Genomic DNA, 24015 nt, shown 5'->3' on the forward strand with positions numbered 1-24015 from the left:
TACATTTTGCGGAACGGTATGTTGGCTATTGACAGCCTGCATGCCCAAAATGCCATGCCTAATGGTTGGTCCTTTTCCCCAATTACAAAAGAAAAACAAGCCATGGAGAAATCCTGACTTAGCACTGACGACTCTTAAAGGATATACATGTATTTCCTATGTTATATCAATGACTTATTTAAACTCTAGCCATATTTATAAATTATACAGTAGACTGATATTAACAATCCTGTTTTCAGTAGCCAGTAATCGGCGAACCTTGAAACTAGCCTAAGTCTTCACCATTTAATGCGTTGCCAGTCTTGTGGGTAATGATTACAAATATAAATCTTTTCCTTATCATTTTGTTTCCCCCCAAATTTTCTCATTAGAGGCTGAGTGCATTAATGTAAACTTTCTACTAATCCTGACCTATGGCTCAAATGCTAGTTCTCAATCTAAATGGAGCCAGTCAAGTCCTTGTGCACTAATTCCTCCTTCTCCTACCTGGGCAAGCTAATTTCTGCAGGTCAGGTGGTTCCATGAATACATTTTGTATACATCAATATACATAAATGTTCCTGCTCATGCCCACTAACACAAAGACAGTTTCTTAAATAACCTTAAATGGCTCTAAGGTTGCATCTCCAGTGACCTGCTAGAGCAGACCTTGTATTTTGAGACAGGTTTGGAAGGGGCTCACATGCATTGGTAGCCACACAAGAGAATCTCCAGCATCCAGTGTCAAGGTTTTTCCAGCCTCCTTTCCTGTTTTACTGGTGCATGCCTGTCGGCCATTCTTTCATGTTCGATCATGAGCACACCTTCTATTCCTAAACTATATCAAGGTGATTTAATAAACTACCTGTTACAAAGCTGGCAGGGGAGGTGGGGAGCCTGATTTCTCAGTGGGTCTTAGCATTATGTGGCCACATGAATTTCTATTTTCCTGATCTAGAGATATATTAGTACAGAACAACAGATTTGTTTTATTCTGGGGCCTACTTCCAATTTACAGTAACAATAATTCATTTTAAGTAGTTTGGCTAAGTATAGGACATCAGGATAATAACACTTGCATTCAAGTGCACTCACCCAGTAGCTCCGAAAATAAGATGTCGGAATTTTTGAAGACTCGGGAACTTGATACAGGAGAACATTTCCTTATGTTCCTGTTCCTTCTTGCTTTAGCCACCAGTTCCTATTAATATTTAAAAAAAAAACTTGTGTATTTGGAAGCTTTTTGGGGAAAAACTCTCAAAAAACTCCTGCATAGTTTTTACACTGCCCATCCCTATCCTCAGTTTTGTGGTATATCTTGTCACCGTGAAGATACAGCAGTGGTTCCCCAGTGTTGAGAGATACTTGCTTTGGCACCTGGGTGGCTCAGTTGGTTAAGCGACTGCCTTCGGCTCAGGTCATGATCCTGGAGTCCCGGGATCGAGTCCCGCATCGGGCTCCCTGCTCAGCAGGGAGTCTGCTTCTCCCCTCTGACCCTTTTCCCTCTTGTGCTCTCTCTCTCTCTCATTCTCTCTCTCTCAAATAAAGAAAATCTTTAAAAAAAAAATATACTTGCTTTATTATATCAAGTAGTTTGTGTGTGGAGTCATTACTGCAATTCTAACTTACCATGCATCGCAAACCAAGACCCAGATACGAAGAAAATGCTACACCTGTGTTAACCAGCCATGTGGTGGAAAAAATACATTCCCCACCCCCCAAGTTATCCTATCTTTTCCAATGACCCGCCAAATCCCATCTGAGTTCAACTGTGCATAATGATTAGAGAAGTAAGCTTGACAAAGTCAAGACTGAACTCAAATGCCCAACGTACTTGTTTCTCCCTGCCTTTTCTCTTGGTGGCATGATGCTTGGCTTCATATTTAGAGTTGGGAAAGGAAGAAACATCTATGAAAAATAATACAGCGACTTGCTATCAAACCAGGTTTTCTGTTGTTCTGGAAAACCAAGTGATGCAAGTGGAAAATAACAGGAGGATGTTGAGAGGGCTCCGTGGCACACGGAGCTCTCCACACCCAGTCTCATGGCTTAAACCACATCAGACTGACCCAGACATGGTGGCTGTAAACGTCTGGGCTCTGGTGATGCAAACCTAAAGCAATTGTCTGGCTCAGGATCAACTCAAACTTTCAGAACATTTTTAGGCATCAGGTCCTTACAAACATGTTCTATAGCATCCAAGCATTCAACCAGGGACAAAACAAGGTCACTTAAATTTTAGCAGAATATGCAATTTAAAAAAAGATGGCTTTTCTACATTTATAGCCTTGCTTTTTAGTTTTTTTAGAATTTAAAAAAAATTTTTAAAGATTTTATCTTAGGAAGAGACAGCCAGAGAAAGAGAGGGGATGCGTGAGTGGGAGGAGCAGAGGGAAAGAGAGAGAGAATCTCAGACTCCATGCTGAGAGCCCGAGGCAGGACTCGATCCCAAGACCCTAAGATCATGACCTGAGGCAAAATCAAGAGTCCAATGCTTAACCAGAGCCACCCAGGCACCCCTATATCCTTGCTTAATAAGCAAACATAAACCAAATACCCGATTTCATTAGCTTAACTAATTATCACCCTTCAAAATGGAGATTTTAACACTTAATTTTACTTGCTAAATGTTTTCCCAATCCCAATCTTTAAATAAAATCTGCTTGCAAACAAATTCTCTTTTCTATTCTCTGCTTCCTTAGACTCCCACACTAACTAAAAAAATAAAGTTGTTTCTTTTTAGGCTTAGAAGCTGATTTAAGGAACTAATTAGAGTTCTCTTAACAGATCTCTACAGAATTGAGACATTATGAACAGCTTTATGTCTTCCTATAGTTAACTGGACCTGATGATGCCTTTTCCTTTCACTTAGTTTCTTTCAACACTACCAACACTGGAATACAAGCTTTATTTTCCTGCGTTTTTTTCACTAAGGATGAAATACATGCTACTAAATTAGAATCTCCCCTCTCACTAATAAGAAAACCAGGAAGCTGGATTTAAAGTGTTCGGTTTGTCCCTGTCCTCTTGGAAGAACTCCTGGTCTTTAAATTGACAGTGCAGTTGTTGACTGAAAATTATACAGAAAGATTAATACATTCTCAAACCGATTTTCTGTCAGGCAAGTTGAGTGTTAAGGGTTTACAAAATACTTACGTCTAAATAAAGGCAATGCTCTTTACATCCATAGGAAATAAACAAAAATAATTTCAATGTAGAATATAAAGCTCAATTTTATTAACCCAGCACTAAATGACAAGAGTGTCCTGTGATGACCGAATGCTTGAACAATGTAGGGTGTCCGCCATCACTGAGCCAAAATACGATCACATGCTTCAGAGTCAGAGGCCGGTTCCTCAAAGCAAGCCAGCTTTCCTCGGCAGAGACGAGAACAGGATGCCAGTGGCTTCTATCAACACCCAGATGACAAGTGCGAAAGAGTGAAATTTATAGCCATAAATCTTTCAGAAGCAAAGTAAATCTGCAACTTATTGGTAATTTAAGAAAAATACAGAAAACAAGGATAAAAGTATGGTGCACAGAAAAAAGCAACTGAACTAGTAGTCAAAGCTGAATTCTAATATTAGCTCCTTCTAACAGAACGCAGGCGAGCCCCTCTACCAGTCTGATGAGTTGGCCTGATGGAACTTGATGGTCTGCAGCTGTCTTTCAGCTGTGAAGTATGCATTTTAGATGTAAGGAGGGAGGGGATCTACCTGACTGCAATTATATTTTAATGTCCATCACCTATTCAGTCTTAATAAGTAATTGGGTAATATGGCGATATTGATGCTTAAAAATTCTTAGACTTGGGCTTGGATGAAAATCCTCACACATCTAGCCATAACCAAGATAAAACTGAACTCAGGTCAAGACATGCCAACCAGTCCAAGACAGAAAGTGACATCAATATGACACCTGGAAATGCCAGTTCCATAACATAATTTGATAGTGTTAAAATGGAACTTCCTCTTGAATAGAGAATTTAAAGAAAATCATTACTAAAGTAAGTATAAAAAATGTTTGTGGGGGCACCTGGGTGGCTCAGTTGGTTAAGCAACTGCCTTCAGCTCAGGACATGATCCTGGAGTCCCGGGATCAAGTCCCGCATCAGGCTCCTTGCTCAGCAGGGAGTCTGCTTCTCCCTCTGATCCTCCTCCCTCTCATGCTGTCTCTCATTCTTTCTCTCTCAAATAAATAAATAAAATCTTAAAAAAAAGTTTGTGGTTGTTAAAAAATTAAGGGACTTCAAATTTACTAGAAATTCTCCAATACACAAATACCTCACTAACCTAAAAACCACCTATAAGCTTCTTAACTGTTAAATTTTACTTAAAAAAATTGTGTGCTGTTCATATATATTGATTTGTCAATCTTGATGGTGGTACAGACCAGTTTAGATTTACACTGGACTTGTGTGAAATTAAATACTGCATCAATAGTTAGGATGACCACTGATATAGACTAAAAAAAAAAAAGATATGGCTGATTTATGTAGACATGTTTTGTTATAAAGCCAAAATTTTCAACGCGCTCCTTCATGCAAAGGAGGATACGTGTATCACATGTAGACGTAAAGGCAGTCTTAGCATTAACTGCAAAGTATGCTCCCCATCATATCCATAACACCCAATTTATTACACCTTTTTCCAGGGGCTTCACTAAAAAGCAAAGGTTAAAAAAAAAAATCCATCAATGAAAGACCAAGAGATTATAAGAGAATACTGTATTTTGGAGGTAAAATCTAACAATGTCAGTAAAATAAGTGTGCAAAGTGAAATTTCTCTTTTCCATAAAGAATTTTCTATTGTATATAAATAGACCTTATTTCTATACTTGTCCTTTAAGAACTCCATTTCTAAAGGACAGTAAGTTATTTCAGGAATTTCTCCTTTGATTAGATAAATATAATGTGACAAGTGCAATTCTGAGGCATTTGTCTCTCAAAAAAAATTTTTTTTTAAAGTTTGGTTAATACATTCTTAAGTGTTCACATTTGTACAACAGAAACGAATTTTTAATAGAACATATTATTGAAATGTTTAAATTTGGCTAAAGTTCTTAGAAGGCATTTTGTAGCATCCTACACACTAGATTCCATAACTCAGTTTAATCTTCAGACACCCACTTGTGCCAAAGTCAGCAGCACAGAAAATTCTATTTATCAAAACTGAGGTTCCTGTTTAATGTACCGTCTTTGATACCATTGATTAAGAGCTATTTAAGTCCCACATGAACTGCTGTATTTAGCTTTTACTGAAATGACCAGTAAAGTGCAGTATCATTCTGATTTTAGGGAACTGCAACATTTTCAGTATGCTAAACAGCTCCAGTTTGACCTTGCAATGTGAATGCTCTGTATACCACAGCAGGGGCTTCCAGGGAGCTGAGCAGCTGTCCCATTTCCCAGCAGAACAGGGTGTAACATTCTTTTTGCTCACCGTGTTTATTTAATGGCACACTCTCTCAGGGCATGCAGTCTGCTGAAAACTTCAACCATCATCATTCACTGCTGTGTACCCTTTACTATAATCTACAGTTAAAAAAATGTTTTTATCCATTTTAATCTCTTCATAATAAAGAAAAACACAGCATTTTAGCCTATTTGGGTCAAATTAATTTTATTATGCTCCATGATGAATTGCCACCAGTGCAACATCCTATCACTATACATTTCAAAAAAATTCACATACTAAACAAAATTTCAGTTGATAAATGGAAATGAATGATTGAAAAGTCTTTATGAATCTCACACATACAATATGTGGCTAGCTGAAATTGTCTATCACGTAGCATATAAAAAGCCTCATGCTAAGTTTGTTAAATGCGAAGGCTATCAGACAATCATTTAGCTGCAGAATATATGGGAGGCTTTCAGACAACGCACAGGTATAGTGCTGCCCACAGTGCAAGGTGGTGGAGGACCGAAACATGCAACCTTTACATCTACAGTGGATCTAGTCTTTATGCCTGGACTGAACTCCACAGCTGCTGTGTTTCAACCAATAGTAATTTAGACTTTGTGCAACAACAATAACAGAAAGCCTTTTTTTCCTCAAGAAGAATAAACTCAATTACCTTTGGCAAATTTTATACCCATCTTACATGTTTAAAATTGTTTCCAACTCAAAGAATTGATATCCTTTTATTCAGAGCAGCTCCTGATAAATATTTATCACACCGAAGTTAGCTGGAAAACCCTGAATTCCTTGGCCAAAAGATAACAGAGATCTTAAACTGGCATTACCTTAAAGACATTTCTAGGATATTCAAAATGTTTTTTATAATGTCAAATGAAAAAAAAGGAGGATGCTTAATATTACTTAAAATAATTATAATGTTCTATTTACCATTTGCACAAATTCCTAACTCCATTGGTTAGTAGTTGTCCAGCCTCATCCACACCAGACTCTGTCACTGAGCTCAAGCCACGATAAAAATGAGAGTAAGCAGAAAAAGGTTTCTAGCAGCAGAGGGCACTGTTTTTGCAAGAAACAAAAAGTCTAGAATCTTTCCCATGTATTTAAATTACTCTTGCAAGAAAGGTAACATTCTTTGAATAACTTAACTATCTTACTGCACCACTTACTGCTTTCAGCAACAAAACCTTTTAAATTATTTATGATAACTAGATGATCATTAGAGATTATATGATAACTGGTTAAAATTCAAGCCATATCTTGCAGGTCCAGCCTGTCAAGATCATGCCAAATACTAGATTTTGGTCGGTACAATTCTAGAGAGCTTAATTTTTAGTTGGATACTGTGATTATAGTACTGAAATACATTTGGAACTACATTCTGCGTATGACTCAATGTGAGAAAAATACGTGTCTGTATTTAAATCAGATCGTTTTCCTACCTAAAATTTAAAGTAGGTAGGTATGATAATTAGCACTATAAATATGAAAACAACCACCTTTAGGCAGATTAGTGTATTGTAGAGAGGCAAGGAAACCCTAATTTTAACACATCATTTAGTATACATAACAAATGTGCAGGTTGTAAAGTTTTATTTAAAAAAAAGAATCTATCATTCAGTTATGTGTTTCAAGAAATATGACACTGGGACCACCAATCTTTTAAGAAAAATGTAACCCTTCACCTGACATTTGACAAAAACCTTGACAAATTATAAAAAAAATTTTAAATAGCGTTAATAGGTTCACCATTACAGCGTTGACCTTTGCCAGCTAGACTCGATTTGTATGGCTGGTATTTCTGAATACCTCAATCCACACAGACTACACAATAAAAATAATTCCACATCATTTTTATAATGTTCTAATTTTTATAGTGTATTTAACCAGATACTGAAGTAACCATAATGTACAGCCTCCTTCAGTTCAAGTAGAATATTAGCCCTAGAATCCCCCAAACTGCAAAAACTTAAAACTGTTTAAGAGTAATACCAAAAATATTTTTAAATTTTTGCTAAAAAGAGCCTGACACATTTGCTATAGCATAAAAATAATCTCAGACAAGTACAGGTATGCAAGGTCTCCTTATGATTCCAGCCTCCAAATACCACTTCTGTACAAGAACAGGCAATATTGTTCTAAGAGGTGTGTTACTGATTTTCCCAACTAGCGTCTCTGTAGTGACATTATGCAGAGCATACTGCTACAACTTGAGAAAATGCATCAGTGTAGTGATGTCTAGAGAACTGTGCAATGTGTCAGCTTCAACATTCATGTAGCATGGTGTTCAAAATGAAGGGGCTAAATAAACTAAGGTCTGTATCACTTAAAAAAGAATGTAGTGCTACACTAGATTTTAATAAGAAAATTTAGGTACAGAAAAAGTAGGGTATGAAAATAGTGTTTTTCCTTCTGGCATTATAACTAAATTACATTAAGGTTTTTGTCAGTCTCACAAATAATATTTAAACTCCCTTGTTGATGGAATGAAAAATATTCACAAATTAAGTGAGCATCCTGGTGTAAACTTGCACACAATAACAGGGAGTAGCTTTGTAGAGGATTTTGACAAACCTTTACAGATTAAATGAGGTATTGCACAGATTAATAAAAAAAAAGCAAAAAAGGCAACAAAAATATACAGCAAATTGGTAGAACATTTACATGATAATTTTACAGAATCCATAGACAGAAAGTAGTGTTTAGTATTTCACCTTAAAAATATATATATATAATATATAGATCAGTCTTCCCATTCATCATCATCCTCAAAATCTTCTTCGTCATCTTCATCTTCATCTTCATCTGGAAAAAAATCACCAAGGCAAACAATCAAAACATATGTATAAATAAAATAACATTACATGATTCTTGGATGATTCCTCCAATTATTTAACTTCTGAAACAAAACCATTCGATTCTGGAGGAATCTGGTTACTAGGACAATTTAAAATGAATCAAATAAAATACATCTAAAGAGTAGGATGGTCAGTTGAAGATTAGAACAGGAGTCAGAAGACTTGGGTTCTAGTTCCGTAGTATCTATGTAGTGAATTTCAACCAGTGTTTCTTTATATGAAAACCCACATTTGTGTTGGCCTCTCTGAATTTTCACACATCTCAAATCCAAGAGTGGCCCCTTTAATGACTATTTTTGAAGAAAAGTTGTAAAAAATTACACCTGATTGTTCAGCTACCAATTCCAGTTATAATTCTAGTGACAGGCAGGAAACTCATTGATACTGAGGACACTGAGCCACTAACGAACAGAGCAGGCAGTCCAAATACCCAGCCTTCCCTTCCTACCCTCCTATTCTCTCCTGAGCCCAACGACATTGCTCTTTCCAGGTCCCCAATAACCTACTGTTGCTAAAGCTAAAGCTCAAGTTCCTGTTCTCGCTTTCTTGTCCAATCACATACATTTGACCCAGATCGTCACTCCATCCTCCTTCAAACACTTCATGTGGCTTCTAAGACACTGCACTCTCCAGCCTTCAGACCTTATTACACCTTCTCTTTTCACATCCACTTCTTTAATGATCCCATCCCATTCTGTAACTTTAAATACCACGCCTATTTTAATGACATGCAAAATTTATTTTAACAGTCCAGACCTCACCCCTCAACTCCAGGCTCATAACCAAATGCCTGCATAACATCTACGTTTGAATTTTTAGTAAGTATCTCAAATTTAATATTTACAAAAACCAATCTCCTGATCTTTCCTCTCAAACCTGCTCCTCCTAAATCTTATCCCACTCTGTTAATGAAAATTTCTCCCCTTTCATGCTCAAGTCAAAAATCTTGGGAGTCATCCTTCACTCCTTTCTTTTTCCAAACCTCACTTCCAACCCATCAGCAAACTCAAGGATCTCCACAGTCAAAATATACCTAGTACCCAATCCCAGCTCACTGGTGCTACCAGTCTGATTCAAACCTTTGCTATCTCTTGCTTGGATTATTGCCATTCCAGTGGCTTCCCATCACATTCATGGCCTCCAAGGCCTTACTACTGGCCTCCTACCATCTCTCTTACTTCATTACCTTCCTATTCTTTCCTCAGCCACACCAGCCTCATTGATGTTCCTCAACCTCAGGGACTTTGCATTTGCTGTTCTTTCCATCTGAATGAACACATTTTCCCCAGTTTTCTGTATGGCTTACTCCCTAAACTCCTGGTCTTTTTTCAAATGTCACCTCAGTTAGGCCTCATCCTATTTCAAAATGAACTTCCCTCCCATATCCTATAAGTCCTTATATCTCCCTTTCTGCTTAATTTTTGTCCTTAGTACATATCACCATTTAACATATATTTTTCTAACTTTGTTTACTGTTTGTCTCCAATGCATCCATTCATGCTCCATGAAGGCAGGGATTTTTTTTTTATTATTATTATTCCATGATAAATATTTGCAGAATGAAATAGCCTATTCTCTCTTTATCACACAGTATGAAAATAAATATGTCTATTTAAGGAAAATAAATATTGGTAATAGATCCTAGATATCCACATTCTTACAGAAAAACACAGAGAAGAAAAATGACATTTACTGAGCACTTACTATGTGCTAAGTAATCTGCTGGTTAGTTACATATTATTTTATTTATTCTTCATATCAATCATGATTCATGAATTCTTTCCACATAACAAATAAGAAAACTGAGGTTGATAGAGAGTAAATAATAGATTTAATAAGAACAGAGATCTGATTCTGGTACATCATGCTGGGAAGCTCTTTAGTAAACCTCAAGTGTTATATCAAGACCCACTGCTTTCTCTTTTGAAAGTAATATCCACTTATATGGTGGTATACATATGCTTAATAATGGCCTCAGAATAGGGACAAGTTTATTCAAATAAACCTCTTAGGAAATCACAAGAGGACACAAAAAACTTCAAAATACTTTAGCAAATCCCAGAAAACCCAGTTTCTCAGCCCTGATTCTCACAAATCAGGGAAACCGGAATTTCTCATGTCACAAGAATGTCACAGGAATGAGATCCAGAGTCTCAAGCCTAATTTAGAGATTTGCCAGGCATTCTATTAGTATTTCCAGTATAGGAAATGAAACTGCTATTTCTCTGAAGTTGTTCTTCCAATTTATGGTTATGGCTATGGTGTCCTGGAATCCATTAAGCTTCAGACAGACTAGTCACAGTGGCAGTAACTTTTAAAAAATTTGTCCTAAATTTAAAAAAATTTGTCCTAAAATCCACATCAGTGTTACTCAACAGCAGGGGAAAAGCTAGCAAAGACTATCATAAAATCAAAAGAAAATAGAACTTCAAATATTAAAATTAAATATACATATGTACATGTAAATATACCTGAAGAATGAATGGCTTTGCTCCTTTTCTGCATCACTTCCATTAATGCACCCACAATTCCTGAAGTGGGTGCAGGTGTTGGTGGTGTAGACTCTTGGCCATCAGATACCTTGGAAAAAAAGTTAGCAAAATTTAGAAATAAATTCTTAGCAAAAAATTTTTGTCTCCAGAAAGTCTGACATTTTTAGAATCACTACCTATTTAAAAAAAGGAAAGGGATTAAAAAAAAGCACACAAACCCAGGACAGGATTAACTAAGTTAGGAAGAAATAAACTGCTGCCTTAAAATAATTATTCATATACTCCTTAATGTATAAAGCCAACAACACATTTGTTATTAGAATAACAAACCCTTCCCTAAATAATACTTGTCCTTGCAGATGGATTACTTCTGTTCATTTTCATTCTAGTACACAAAGCCTTAGCTGATGAAACTTTAAAACTATTATCAAGGAACATCATTTCAACAAAACTAAGGTAATGTCCAGATTCCTGGAGTTGTTAGGTGAGGACACTTAAGATATCTAAGAGCAAATGAAGAGACTTCTGCTCTCCTAGAAAAACTCAGCTTTACTAACAAGCTTTATCACCTTATATACTATATTTATACCTATATAATTTTAACTCAAAATGAATTTTCTTTCTCATAGCATTATGAGAAGTTAATCTCTTTAAGGAGATCAGTTATGTAGCTTTCAAAATATACCTACCTCACGAGGCAACCAACTATACCTAACTAAAGTACTTCTATCTAGTATAAACTACATTCAAGGGGGGAAAAAAAAATCAACCTCAAGGGGTCTCATTAAAATCTAATTTCTATACAAAATACTCCCTGATTCCAACTCTCATTAAAAAAGAGAGAATACAGGAAATCTGTTGAGATTCAGGGAAAAAAATTTAGAAAGTACTCCTCTAAGTGTACTTTGACTAAAATGAACAGTCATTTATACAAAATAGTCACTGTGTTAATTTTGTCTCTGGAATTATATTACCTTTGTAAAGCTAGAATACTGGTATAATTAAAAATGAAATCACACAGCTGTTTCATTTCAATTCTAAGTCATCCCCCCACCCCCACCAAAAATTACTTTGTTATGGCAAACTTCTTATTTTGGTCTTCACAGCTCTTCTCCTAATACTATTTGTCTTTCTGGATTTACAGATCTTTTTCTTTTAAAAATAGTCGAAGTAATTCCCCATAAAATACTGACTCATTCATTAGTATTTAGGTTTTTAGAGACCAGATGTTAACTATTACTGGTATAGAAATGCCACAAATGAAAAAGACAACAGAAATAGTTTCAGAGCTCTGAATGTCAGCATGAGGCTCTCAAAGAAGTATAGCAGCAATAAGGAGAAACAGACTCCCCTTAAGCAAGCTGGTAATACGGGGCAGGGAGCAATGCAGGAGCACGACACTGCCTTAAACACGTTTTCTAAAGCACTGACTTAGACATGGTGCTGTCCGAGGTACTATGAACATGGAATTCAAAATATATACAAGTGAATACTTACACCTTTCCTGCCAGCTCTTTAAAGTAAATCTGTGATCTTATGTTAGTAATTTTCATCACTTAATAAATGATTTATATAGACTGTTTAAAGAAACAGAGAAACTTCAACCACAGAATGGTTTCTTAAAAAGGAAATAACATTATGGACTCAGATCACATATATAACATGCTAATCATTCACTGATTTATGCCCTCTAGGATATTACTCAGCAGTTAAAAAAAAAAAAGGTGATTATTTAGGGTAAGGATGGCCTACACTTAGAATGGAACACACATTTCTTTTTCTAAAAGAAATGCAGATATCAATTTACAGGGTTTTTTTGGACAGAGAGAGAGTTGGGATGGGAAGAAATGATGATGGGGAAAATAAATAGGGAATTTAATTTAGCAACTTTTTAAATTAAAAAAAGAGGACAACTTAATTCATTAAACTTAACACCTTATTAGTATCAGCAAATGAGAGAAAGAAACAAAGTTGACTGTGGAAGAGAGGAAAGAGAAACAAAAGGTAAGTTAAGAGTGGCAGATGTGGGAATGAGTGACACATAAGTGGCACAGATTCTAAGCTACAAGTTTAAAAATGACTCCATTAAAACCTGTTATTCACCGTGGCTGTGGGCATTTTGACACTAATTCTTCCCACTAACAACTGTTCAAAATTCTTCAACTGTTCCTGAGAAACCTTTAGTCTAAACTAAAGGGGGAGAGGGAGCAGACAGCTTAATCACGTGGTAAGAAAAAGCTCTAGATACATTTAAAAGATCAGAGTTTTTTAAATCTGTGCTATGCCAATGTTTAAATGTTTTCATTCAATTAGCTGTGTTCCCTATCCACCATTCTCTTCCTAGCTAAAGTTTTGGTGATTGAGAAAGTTACCATAATTCCCTAGATCACAAAATAATTTTCAATCAAAATCCCCTTCTTTCATCTTTATTTACTGCATAGAAAAATCTACCGTCCGTTACCTGTCTGAAGCCCCGCAGAGCAAATGTTCCTGTTGGAACTGACAGACTACATGTACTCTCAGAAGGAAGTATCTCAATGCAGGCAGTTTAGGTTCTAGAAAAGCAGTGAGCAAACTATTGCCCATGGGCCAAACCTAGTGTGTCCTATTTTTTGTAGAACTTTTTAAAGTGAAAAATGAGTTTTACATTTTTAAATGGCTGGAAGAAAATCAAAATAATAATATTTGTGACATGTGAGAATTATATGAAATTCAAATTTCAGTGTCCCTAAATAAAGCTTTATAGAACACAACCATGCCCATTCAATTATGCATCGTCAATGCTGCTGCTTTTATGGCACAACACCAGAACTGAGTAGTTGTGACAGAGACCACATACCCTGCAAGCCTAAGATATTTACTATGTGGTCCTTTCAAAAAAACCAGTTTGCCCACTTCTGCCTCATCCAGTACAGAGATTTCTTTCCTTTTTCTGCAGAGTCGGATTTTCTACTAATCTAATTTTCAGAACACAGGAACTTTAGAATACAGTTTAGTTTTTCATAAAGGTAATGGTCTGAACTTACCAAGGTGATTACAATTAGTTATAAGTAGGGTTTACTTTTCTATAGTTTGAAGATTTTTCTTTAAATTTTAAAGTAAATTTTATTCAGAAGTGAAGTCTAGAACAACAGCAAACATGTTGGAATATTCCACTTACATGAGGTTCTAGAACAGGCAAAACTAATCTACGGTGACAGAAATCAGATTGGTGATCTTTTTGAAAGGGGGACTAACTGGAAAGAGGCATGAGGGAACTTTCTGGGGTGATATTTCGATTACAGAAGTATGGGTTACACTGGTATAGGTATAAATGTGTGTGTTTTACCGTATGTAAAAATATCAGAAATTCAAAGGGTTAAAAATATGAATACCAAGAGAAAGAGCAAAAAGTGAAATAAAGACTTTCCAAGTTGTCTTATAAATTACTTTAAAAATTCCATTAGGACAGAAAGTCTAAACTGAAAAGAAGAGATTACTTACAGATTTCAGCTGAATACCCTGTCGTATCTGGTCTAAAAGTGCATCCCTTCCAGAGCAGGATACCGGTCGACTGTTTTGTTCCACTTTTTTTAGCTGAGCACCCTCTCTAATTTGATCTAAAAGAGCTGCTTTGTTTCCTGCAGGAGTTGGAACTTGATGGTCACCATCAGAAGGGAGGCCAGGGGGAGGTGGTGGCCCCGGTGGAGGGGGTGGGGGTGGGGGCGGGGGCGGTGCTGCTGACCCCGCCAACGACAGAGGCGGAGGTGGTGGCGGAGGCCCTGCCGGTGCTGAAGAGGGCAGGGCTGGAGGTGGAGGAGGGTACATCCTATTTGGCGGCGGTGGAGGGACTCCTACACCTGGCCTGGATGGAGGCGGTGGTGGAGGTGCAGCTGTGGGAGCTCTAGACGGTGGTGGAGGAGGCGCGCCTCTCCCCCTGGCAGGAGGGGGGGGAGGGCCTGAGCTATGCGGAGGGGGCGGAGGGGGAGGCGGCCCTCCCCTAGATGGTGGTGGAGGAGGTGGTGCTGAAATAAAAACAGAAAAAAAGAAAGCATACTTTCTCCCCCACAAACATCATACTGGAAAAAAAAACTTACTTCAACATATATAAAAAAAATTATACGAGGGAAAAAAAGGCCTCATCTTTGTATCTTATTTTACAAAGATATGTGAACACAGATGATATCATTCTATTTGGGAATACTCAACTTAAGAGCACCTTCTTGTCGTTTCTTGAAAAATATTAGCTAAAACTGTAGAATTTAGTTTTTAGGAATCAGCATCACTTCTGAAGGTAAGGGAATAAGCACCTTCTTAAATAACAAAAATATCACAACAAAATTAAACACTTTGGTCAATTAGCATTATTTAACATTTTCATAAAAATTAATGGATACCTTCCCTCTTTAAAGAACTGAGTGTTAGTTATTTTATAAAATTAATTTACATTCAGAATTAAATAGCTGATGTAGCATAACATACCAGAGTTTATTCAAGTTAATCTGAGCTAAACCCAAACTGAATACTTTTTCTTTTAAAATTTTAAACCTTTGCCACCTTATGTTTATATTTTATGTCTTCTATTTTCTATACAAGATGGTCAGTAATTCTAGTGATGGCAGTAAGGGAGGCTTACTCAGGTGAAATATTCAACTACTTATTCAGAAGACACAACTAACTATTAAAAAATTAACAGAATTTCTACACACTGAAAAACCGAACTAAAGTTATTAATAAAATATTAAGACTATTCTGGTATTAATGATATTCACATTCTTTTTCTCCTTAAGTAAAAATGTAAGATATAACAAGGAAAAAATTCAAGGTACACATTTATTATATTTCTGGAGGCATGATTTTACCAACAGTATACACAAATTTACATAATAATGAACTTCATTACTTCTCCATTCATTTAAACACTAGAGAGAAAAATTGACTATTTTTAGGAGTAGAGAAATCCTAGAATTCATAAAAACCATCTGTATTTACTGATATAAACTATATCATTGAGGGATAGTTCTACAATCTTACAAAATACTAATGCCAACCCTAACTACAAATAACAAGTACCTTTAGATGTTCAATAATACAATGATACCAGAGAAGGGGAAAAAGCCCTCATTTCAAAGGAAATAGAAGGTATCTTCTAATTTAACTTGGGGCAATCATGGGAAATATGCTACCAAATATAAACATTAGATAAAATATGCAGAAAGACCAATACTCACAGGGTATTGTCTCCCTGCATACAAACTTTTAAAAGTAGAAATAATATATATCTGCAAACAGGAGAGTTACCCCACTTAGATGTCAGCCATCACAGAGGGAAGTTCCTATGATTTACATTCAAGGCACACTGGAGGTCTGAGTGTTGCAGCTAAGGTCCACCCAATTCTCTCACTGGATCCAAAGTGAGGAGACTTATTAAACTTGCTAAAAGCAAAGTCCTTTTCTAACATATTTTCTAGTAAAAGAGCAAAACCAGGAGGATATGACATAAATGTATTACATACACTCTGAATAGGGTCAGTACATCAAATCCTTCCAGCAATTTTTTTTTTTAAGATTTTTATTGGGGCGCCTGGGTGGCTCAGTCGTTAAGCATCTGCCTTCGGCTCAGGTCATGATCCTGGGGTCCTGGGATCGAGCCCCGCAATGGGCTCCCTGCTCAGCGGAAAGCCTGCTTCTCCCTCTCCCACTCCCCCTGCTTGTGTTCCCTCTCTCACTGTGGCTCTCTCTGTCAAATAAATAAAAATCTTTTTTTTTTTTTAAGATTTTTTATTTATTTGACAGAGAGACAGCAAGAGCAGGAACACAGGTAGGGGGAGTGGGAGAGGAAGAAGCAGGGTTCCTGCCGAGCAGGGAGCCCAATGTGGGGCTCGATCCCAGGACCCCAAGGATCATGACCTGAGCCGAAGGCAGATGCTTAATGACTGAGCCACCCAGGCGCCCCTCCTTCCAGCATTTTTAATCAGTCTAAGGTTTATATTTCAAATAGTTATGATTTACTTGTTTGTTAATTAAGAGGAAAATACCCACCGTATCCTACTATAAAAAGTATTAGTAAATCATTTCTCATAGTCTCATTGAGGACTCTGAACCCACAATCTTTTTTATATGTAAAATAATCTATTTCTTCAGTAGAGAGAATAAAAGTTCTTTCGAACTTGTAGTAAGTACCTTTATTGGAATACTTTGCACTCTAATTATTATTCATTGGAATGGACATTAAAACCATTGCCTAGGGGAAAGGAAGCCTTAACTGACTGTGTGTAAATTATTAACTGCATCCAGTTTGGGTACAGCACAAGTTCAGCATTTCTATGATCTTGAAAAGTGACTGGAAACATCTCTTTATTTTTATGAGGAAAATCTATTACCAACTTTCTATTTCTTTATAGTCTGTATTACTTCTACGTAAAAATAAATATGCAAAAAACATGCCTTATCCCAATGTAAAAATGTGAAAGAATTAAAAAAGGAGAGGAAAGGGCACAATGGGTGTTAGATGTTTCCATGCACAAATATGCCTGCTAAGCAGATACCACACAGACCAAGAGAAAATCTGATGGCCTAGAGACTTGCAAAACTCTATGAGTCACCACAAACACCAGAATCAGAATGACAATACTTCTTAGATTTCTAAAAAAGAAATAAAGTGAAAAATATGAAACAAAAGTTACAACCAATAAAACTTCTTACTATCAAAATTTAGTTAAAAAGGAAGACTGACACTTACAGAAAACCTTGTCTTGAGGTTATACTACAAAAAAAGCTCATATAGTTAAAAATTATTATTATTGCAGATCAACATTAAGAATAATAGATAACTCTCTAGATATTTGACATTTACAGGTATTTTAACAGAAATTATAAAGCAATATAAATATAACTAATATTTAAAAGAAATGTAGTATTATAGAATTCAGGAACCATTAAAGAACTGCTCTCATGTACTCTCATCAAAGTAAAGCAAACAGAAAAATGCTACTCAACACAAATTTAAATTTATGGGAATACTGACAACTCCCTGAGTAGAACCGTATTTATTTATATTAAGTACCCCCTCCCTAACCCAAATTAATGTAAAAATCTAAGTATATCTTATTCAGGTTACTGAAATAACGCCAAGTGTGAAAAGCAATCACTAGGAATAAGTATAATAAGCAACAATAAAAACAATGGTGCTGTGGGTAAGAGGTGTTTTTAAAATATCCACATAATTTCATTACAATTATCTAAAGTACAGATGAAATATGAGCTCAGACTCATACAGAAATAAATTTGTTTGAGTAGAGGACAAATAATCTCCCTGGATGTTTGGAAGCAAGATAAATGAACTCTAGCTTCTTTGAAAGTAAACATATCAAAGCATGCATAATTTAGAGCACTGGGTCAAATAACATCCCACATACATACCACTCCACTATGGTGGACCTACACAGATGATTGAGTTAATGGCCTTCATTTTTTTTTTTTTTAAGATTTTATTTATTTATTTTGGCAAGAGAGGGAGAGAGAGAGAGAGCGAGAGAGTGGGCACGAGCAGGGGGTGGGCAGACAGAGGAGCAGACTCTCCACTGAGCAGGGAGCCCGATGTGGGACTCAATCCCAGGACCCTGGGATCATGACCTGAGCCGAAGGCAGATGCTTAACGACTGAGCCACCCAGGCACCAGAGTTAATGGCCTTCAAAAAACTGCACAGACACACAAAAAATATGTTGGAAATCACAAGTCTACTACTTTTATAAACCTGATTACATAACTTTACAAAACAAGTTTCAAGAGATTTGATCAGTAGATTTTACTACATATATATTATATATTTTTTTTACAAAATATATTTTTAAGGCAACTTCATAAACTTCTCTAATTTTTTTTATACTTTGAACACATTATATGTTCTGCCTGGAAAACATTTCCTTAATAAATCATTAGTCTTTTTACTCTTCCTTTGAAAAAATTTACCTTCTATAAAATAATTCTTTGGTGTCTAAAAGATTCCACATTGGGAGTTAGGTTCTTGAGTATGACAAGAATTTAACTTTGTTTCCAAAGCATGTTTTTTTAATGCCTGTATATTTTTTTGTTTTAGGTAATTCAACTGAGGAGAGACTTTGCCTAATTTGATGCTTTAAAAGCAGCTAAAATAAAAAGCAATCACAATAAAGTTTAAAAAACAAACCCAATCAGGGTAATATAATCAACTCTTAGTCACCGGAATTCAGGTTTGAGGGCAGATGTACGGATGGTCTAGTAAACGTCAAGAGTGACTTATAAACTTAAAAATTCAGAGAGCTCAGAGAGATGCCAGGCGACATCTAGTAGAGTAACGCCAAAGTGTGTGGTAACAGTGGACAAAAAGAGAGTCAAGGAACACACTAATAGTAAAAGTGACTCACTCTGGGAGCATTTAAAAACAACAATGGTGCTATGCCCAAGGTGTTTTTATTAAAAATCTATTCTGGAGATGTAATTTTTTCAAAAAATAAGAAATTAGCATCACACTAGTTTCATTAAAACTAACAGTGTGTTTCCACAATAGCAGTTATTGACTATATGTTTAAGTATCTGTTTCCACACTAGACTGTAAGATTTCTGAGGACAGAAAATGTTTATTTACATCTAAATATCCTGAGTGAAGACAAGTGCTAACATAATAATGTTTACTGAATATATGAATGAATGAAAGACCGAATGAACATCAGTAGTGAAAAAGATACAGGTAAGTCAAACCCCTAATTTAAAATGACAGTTAAATTCTTCAGAAGAATGCTTTAACTAGAGCTTTTGTTCCAGTACACAAAAACTAGGAAGAAGAAAAGCATGCCCAAATGAATAAGGTGGCAAAGAAGAGTTTTTAATAAGAAAAACCTTATCAAAATTTAAGTTATATCAAAATAATGCAAAGCAGCCAGGCCAAGCTACTTATCTATAAATTCAAATATTCTGCTTAAGGAAAGTTCACATGAATGTGTGTAGCTGTCTTCCATGAAACTGACCTCAAAAGATTCACAAGGGAAAAAAGATTTGAATGCCTGAATAGAAAAAAAAAAAAGTTACCTTGCCTTCTTAGTTCATTTTTAACAGCTTCTACACCTCCTGTTTTTTCAATGAAGTCATATATAACTTTTGATGTTTCTCGGTCTTTAAGTTGTGCCTCTGAGATTCCACACATATCAAAAAGATTCTTCAATTCTGGATCCAAATTATTCAGCTACAACAGATAAAGTAACTGTTAACTATAAAATCTATCCCAATTTTTAAAAATAAGCATGATCAAATTCAAATTTAGTTCTCACCTGTGCCCTTTATGAAATTATTTTAAATTTATACAATTTTAACATGGTTAGATTATTTATAAGCCAACTAAACTTTCTTATTTAAAAAACAGAAAAGATAAGAACAAAGAATAAATTTTTCTTTTTTTGTTCCCTATCTTCAAAAAGAAGGCATCTCATTTAGAGTTTTACTAACCCATTCCTGATTCAGACATCTCCAGTGTTCACCTGTTAACTAAATAAGATTTAGGTATAATCACAAATAAACAAAAAAAAGTAAGTCAATTTGAAAATTTGAAGAAAGGACCTCCTTATAACTTCAGCATCCTGTACAGAGCCCAACATAAAGAAGCATCCAATAAATGTTGTGGAGTTAACATTGTAGTTAATAACAAAAAAACCCAGAAGGATTTCTGACCCACAATCACAAATAATATTTCTCTTCAAAATAATTTTTCCAAATCCTGATTATCTGTCAAATGTGAAATACATATTACTTAAGCAACCAAAATAGATTAAAAATGTTAAAAATGCTTATTTTTGCCAGCAGTTGCCTACCTTGCTCATAGTGCTAAAAATTAAATGACAAAACTGCCCAAAAGAATAGAATGAAAAGATTTAGATAATTTAACAACTGGATATTCAGAATTTGGTTATAGTACTTTCCAGTAATTTGGTATACATTCCTCTAAAATGATCAGTTAGCAGAAATAATTTTCTTCTCTTGGCTGGCAACACACAAGAATTTTATATTACAGTATATAAGATTTTATCTATCTACCTATCTATCTATGAGAGAGAGAGAGCAAGCAGGGGAGCAGCAGAGGGAAAGGGAGAGAGAGAATCCTGAGCAGACTCTGGCTGAGTGCAGAGCTGACACGGGGTTCGATCTCACGACCCTTAGATCATGACCTGAGCCGAAACCAAGAGTCAGGCTGAGCCATTCAGGCACCCCTGTATTACAGTACATAAGTACTGTATACTCCAAGGAGTATAAAACCTTTGTCTTTACAGACATAGCCATAAATGACAGAACAATACTAAGGTTTCCAACCTCAGTGGTATATATACATAAATACATTCAAATAAATGCTAGAATTCACAAAAATGAATAATAAAAATCTATCCATAGGGCACAGCATTACCACATATTTAGAGCAATAATATTTATGGCTTGAAAAGACACTTACATCAAAGCCAGTATTCGGATCCCAACCAACATGTCCAATGTGCCTAAAGAAGTAGACCAAAAATACATATAAATAAAAAATAGAAAATACATAAAAAGCATTTAAAACATAAAATGTATGAACTCCAATCCAACCAATAAATTTTGGGCCTGAACTAATAGTTCTCACAGACATACCCATATTCAGGGAAAAAACTGTGTGAGGAGTCAGGAGGCCAGGATTAAAACCGAGTTTTAACATTTTTGCACAATCTTTCTGAGCATCCATTTCCTCAACTGTCAAACTAGGAGAAGAATATAAGCATATATACATGAGAGGATACGAACTTTGTAATGAGCTAATAAATGATGTATATGAAAATGCTTAAAATATGTCAAATAAATACCAAAAGTTTGATGCCTACTACAGACTAAATGTTTGTGTCCCCTGAAAATTCCTATATTGAGACTTAATCCCCAATGTGATGGTATTTGGAGGTAAGGATTTGGGGAGGTGATTAGGTTTTGAGGGTGGATTCCTCAAGAATGGGATTAGTGCCCTTTAAAAAAAGGCCCCCAGAGAGTTCTCTTACCCTCTTCCTCTTTTTTTTTTTTAAAGATTTTATTTATTTGATAGAGAGAGCACAAGCAGAGAGAGAGGGAAAAGCAGGCTCCCTGCTGAGCAAGGAGCCCAATGAGGGACTTGATCCCAGGACCCTGGGATCATGACCCGAGCCGAAGGCAGCCGTTTAATCAACTGAGCCACCCAAACGTCCCTCTTGCCCTCTTCCAACATGTGAGGAAGACAGCTAGAAGACAGCTGTCTATTAATCAGGCAGTGGAACCTCACTAAATTTTGCCTGCCTCTTCCCAATCTCCAGAACTATAGAAATAAGTTTCTGTTGTTTATAAGCCACTCAGTCTATGGTATTCTGTTATAGCAGCCCAAATGGACTAACACAGTGCATCTAGGCAATTTCCAAATACCATTTATAGGGAAAAAGTGAGAAATCATTATGTCCAACAGTTATTTAAAGAAACAACTTAATGTGATTTTTCTTTCCTGATGAGTAGAAGGGTAAATAAACTGTAAGATGCACAGGAAGTCTACTGAGCAATAGCCTTAAAAAAAAAAAAAAAAACAAAAACACATACACACACAAAAAAACCCAAGTCCAACAAAATCTATAGCAAAAAAAGTATGCAAGTGATAAATGTAAGGGTCCTCCCAAAAAAGAAAACAAAATTTTCTAACAAGGTAAAAACCAAGAGCAGCAGTGAGTAAATGAAAAGATAAGAAAAACAAAAGAACTCTCTTACTGGAAATTGCTTGGTGTTCCAATATCTGCCTTGGTTAATCTCTTCTTTTTAGCTTTTCCTTTTTTCTTTTCTTTGGTATGGGAGATATTGTTGACTTGTGGACCATAAAATCTATTGGTTGTGATTTCTGGATTTTTTATGTCAACTGTTGCCATGGGTAGATTAGGACCTGCAAAACAATATGAAAAGGATATAATTTAAGATAACAATTACGTTCATAATTTATAATTTAAATATCTTTCTCTGAAGTAGGACCACTTCACTAATTTAAATTTTAAAGTTGCATGTTAATTTTTTATAAAATAATGGATAAAGTACTGCCAAAATTTCAAAAGCCTATAATAAATTCTTAAACACATTAGCATAGATGGTATTTCAAAGAGAACGTATATTTTTGTAACATTAAATCTCATGGAAAATAAAAATTTTCAGTAAGAATTTAAATTTAATTGGTCCAAATCCCTTAAATTTTGACTATAATAGCCTTACACACATCCCATTACTTGTTGGTAAAGTGGTATATATGACATAACAAGCATAATAAAACTTAAAAAGAGCATATACTTTTTTTTTTTAATCTGACACAGAAATGTAGTCTTACTTCTTTGTTTCAACTTTATTAGTCCATAAGGGAAAAAAAGTACTTATACAATTATTACTACTATTTTTTCCAAAACTACCATATGTAAGTCCAATAATATTTTCCCTATCAGTATATATACTTTGACTTTGGAAGTACAGGGCTCAAAAATGAGATGGAAAAATTCTCAAAACACTCATCTTCCACAAGAATCAATAGTGAAAATCTCCAGCATCTTCAGATATTAATAATAGCACCTTTGGGAGTGACACTAAATATAATATGCAAAACCTGTTTCATAATTCACAAAAATATCCTTGGCTTTAAAAGCATGACAATCTAAATGAAATGTATTCAATTTAAAAATTCCTTATAAATTTAACTAAATGGCATCACATGTTCCTTAGAGAGTCCATTTTAATATAGGATTCTCTGACAAAACCTCTTACTAGAAAATTCCTCTGAGATGAGTACATTAATGACAACTTTCAAAATGGTGTATAAAATGCAACCACTATTGCGCAGAGAAACAGTTAACACAGCAGGCCCGAGACTGCCATCCTTAGAAAGGGCTGCTTGTAAGATTTCCTCTGAGCCGGCATCTGGAAACTGGGATTGCAAGAGGGTTTTTATCATTCCCTGATAAGATGGGCTCATTGTGCCTCAACTATTTGTGCTAACAGTGTGCTTAATGCTAAACACCTGCTTTCCTTCTGGGAGTCTCGTATCTTGGTATGTGCTAGAAAGAGGAGGACTACGTGAGTAACCCCCAATAAACTCTGGGCACTGAGTCCCTAATGAGTTTCTCTTTTAGACAACATTTACCATGTGTTTTAACAACTTACTACTGGAGGAATTATGTGCATTCCCCACGACTCCAATGGGAGAAGACTACGGCAAAGTTGTATGTGGTTTCCCTCAGACTAACCCAATA

The 24015-nt window shown here is 35.7% G+C and overlaps 1 protein-coding gene across 5 annotated transcripts in view; it reads right to left on the minus strand.

The window, feature by feature from the left end:
- Positions 1-24015, minus strand: part of WASL (WASP like actin nucleation promoting factor) — an 86842-nt gene that overhangs the window by 14749 nt on the left and 48078 nt on the right. For 3 of the 5 annotated variants that reach the window (XR_015766807.1, XR_015766806.1, XR_015766808.1), the window contains 7 exons: positions 22502-22670; positions 21204-21246; positions 19796-19949; positions 14233-14753; positions 10729-10837; positions 8114-8204; positions 1075-3388 (listed from right to left, as the gene is read on the minus strand). Coding sequence is in view for 1 of the 5 variants with exons in the window: in XM_088018685.1 (XP_087874811.1) it covers positions 8143-8204; positions 10729-10837; positions 14233-14753; positions 19796-19949; positions 21204-21246; positions 22502-22670 (1058 nt within the window). In the remaining 4 variants the exon portion in view is untranslated. Of the gene's footprint in view, positions 1-1073; positions 3389-8113; positions 8205-10728; positions 10838-14232; positions 14754-19795; positions 19950-21203; positions 21247-22501; positions 22671-24015 lie in introns of those variants that run through there. The other 2 variants (XR_003609544.2, XM_088018685.1) reach the window with 2 other exon arrangements.

The sequence above is a fragment of the Eumetopias jubatus genome, unplaced genomic scaffold, assembly GCF_037043125.1.
Source record: "Eumetopias jubatus isolate StellerSeaLion01/CBP00866 unplaced genomic scaffold, mEumJub1_p1.0 scaffold_14, whole genome shotgun sequence".
NCBI classification, from domain to species: Eukaryota; Metazoa; Chordata; class Mammalia; order Carnivora; family Otariidae; genus Eumetopias; species Eumetopias jubatus.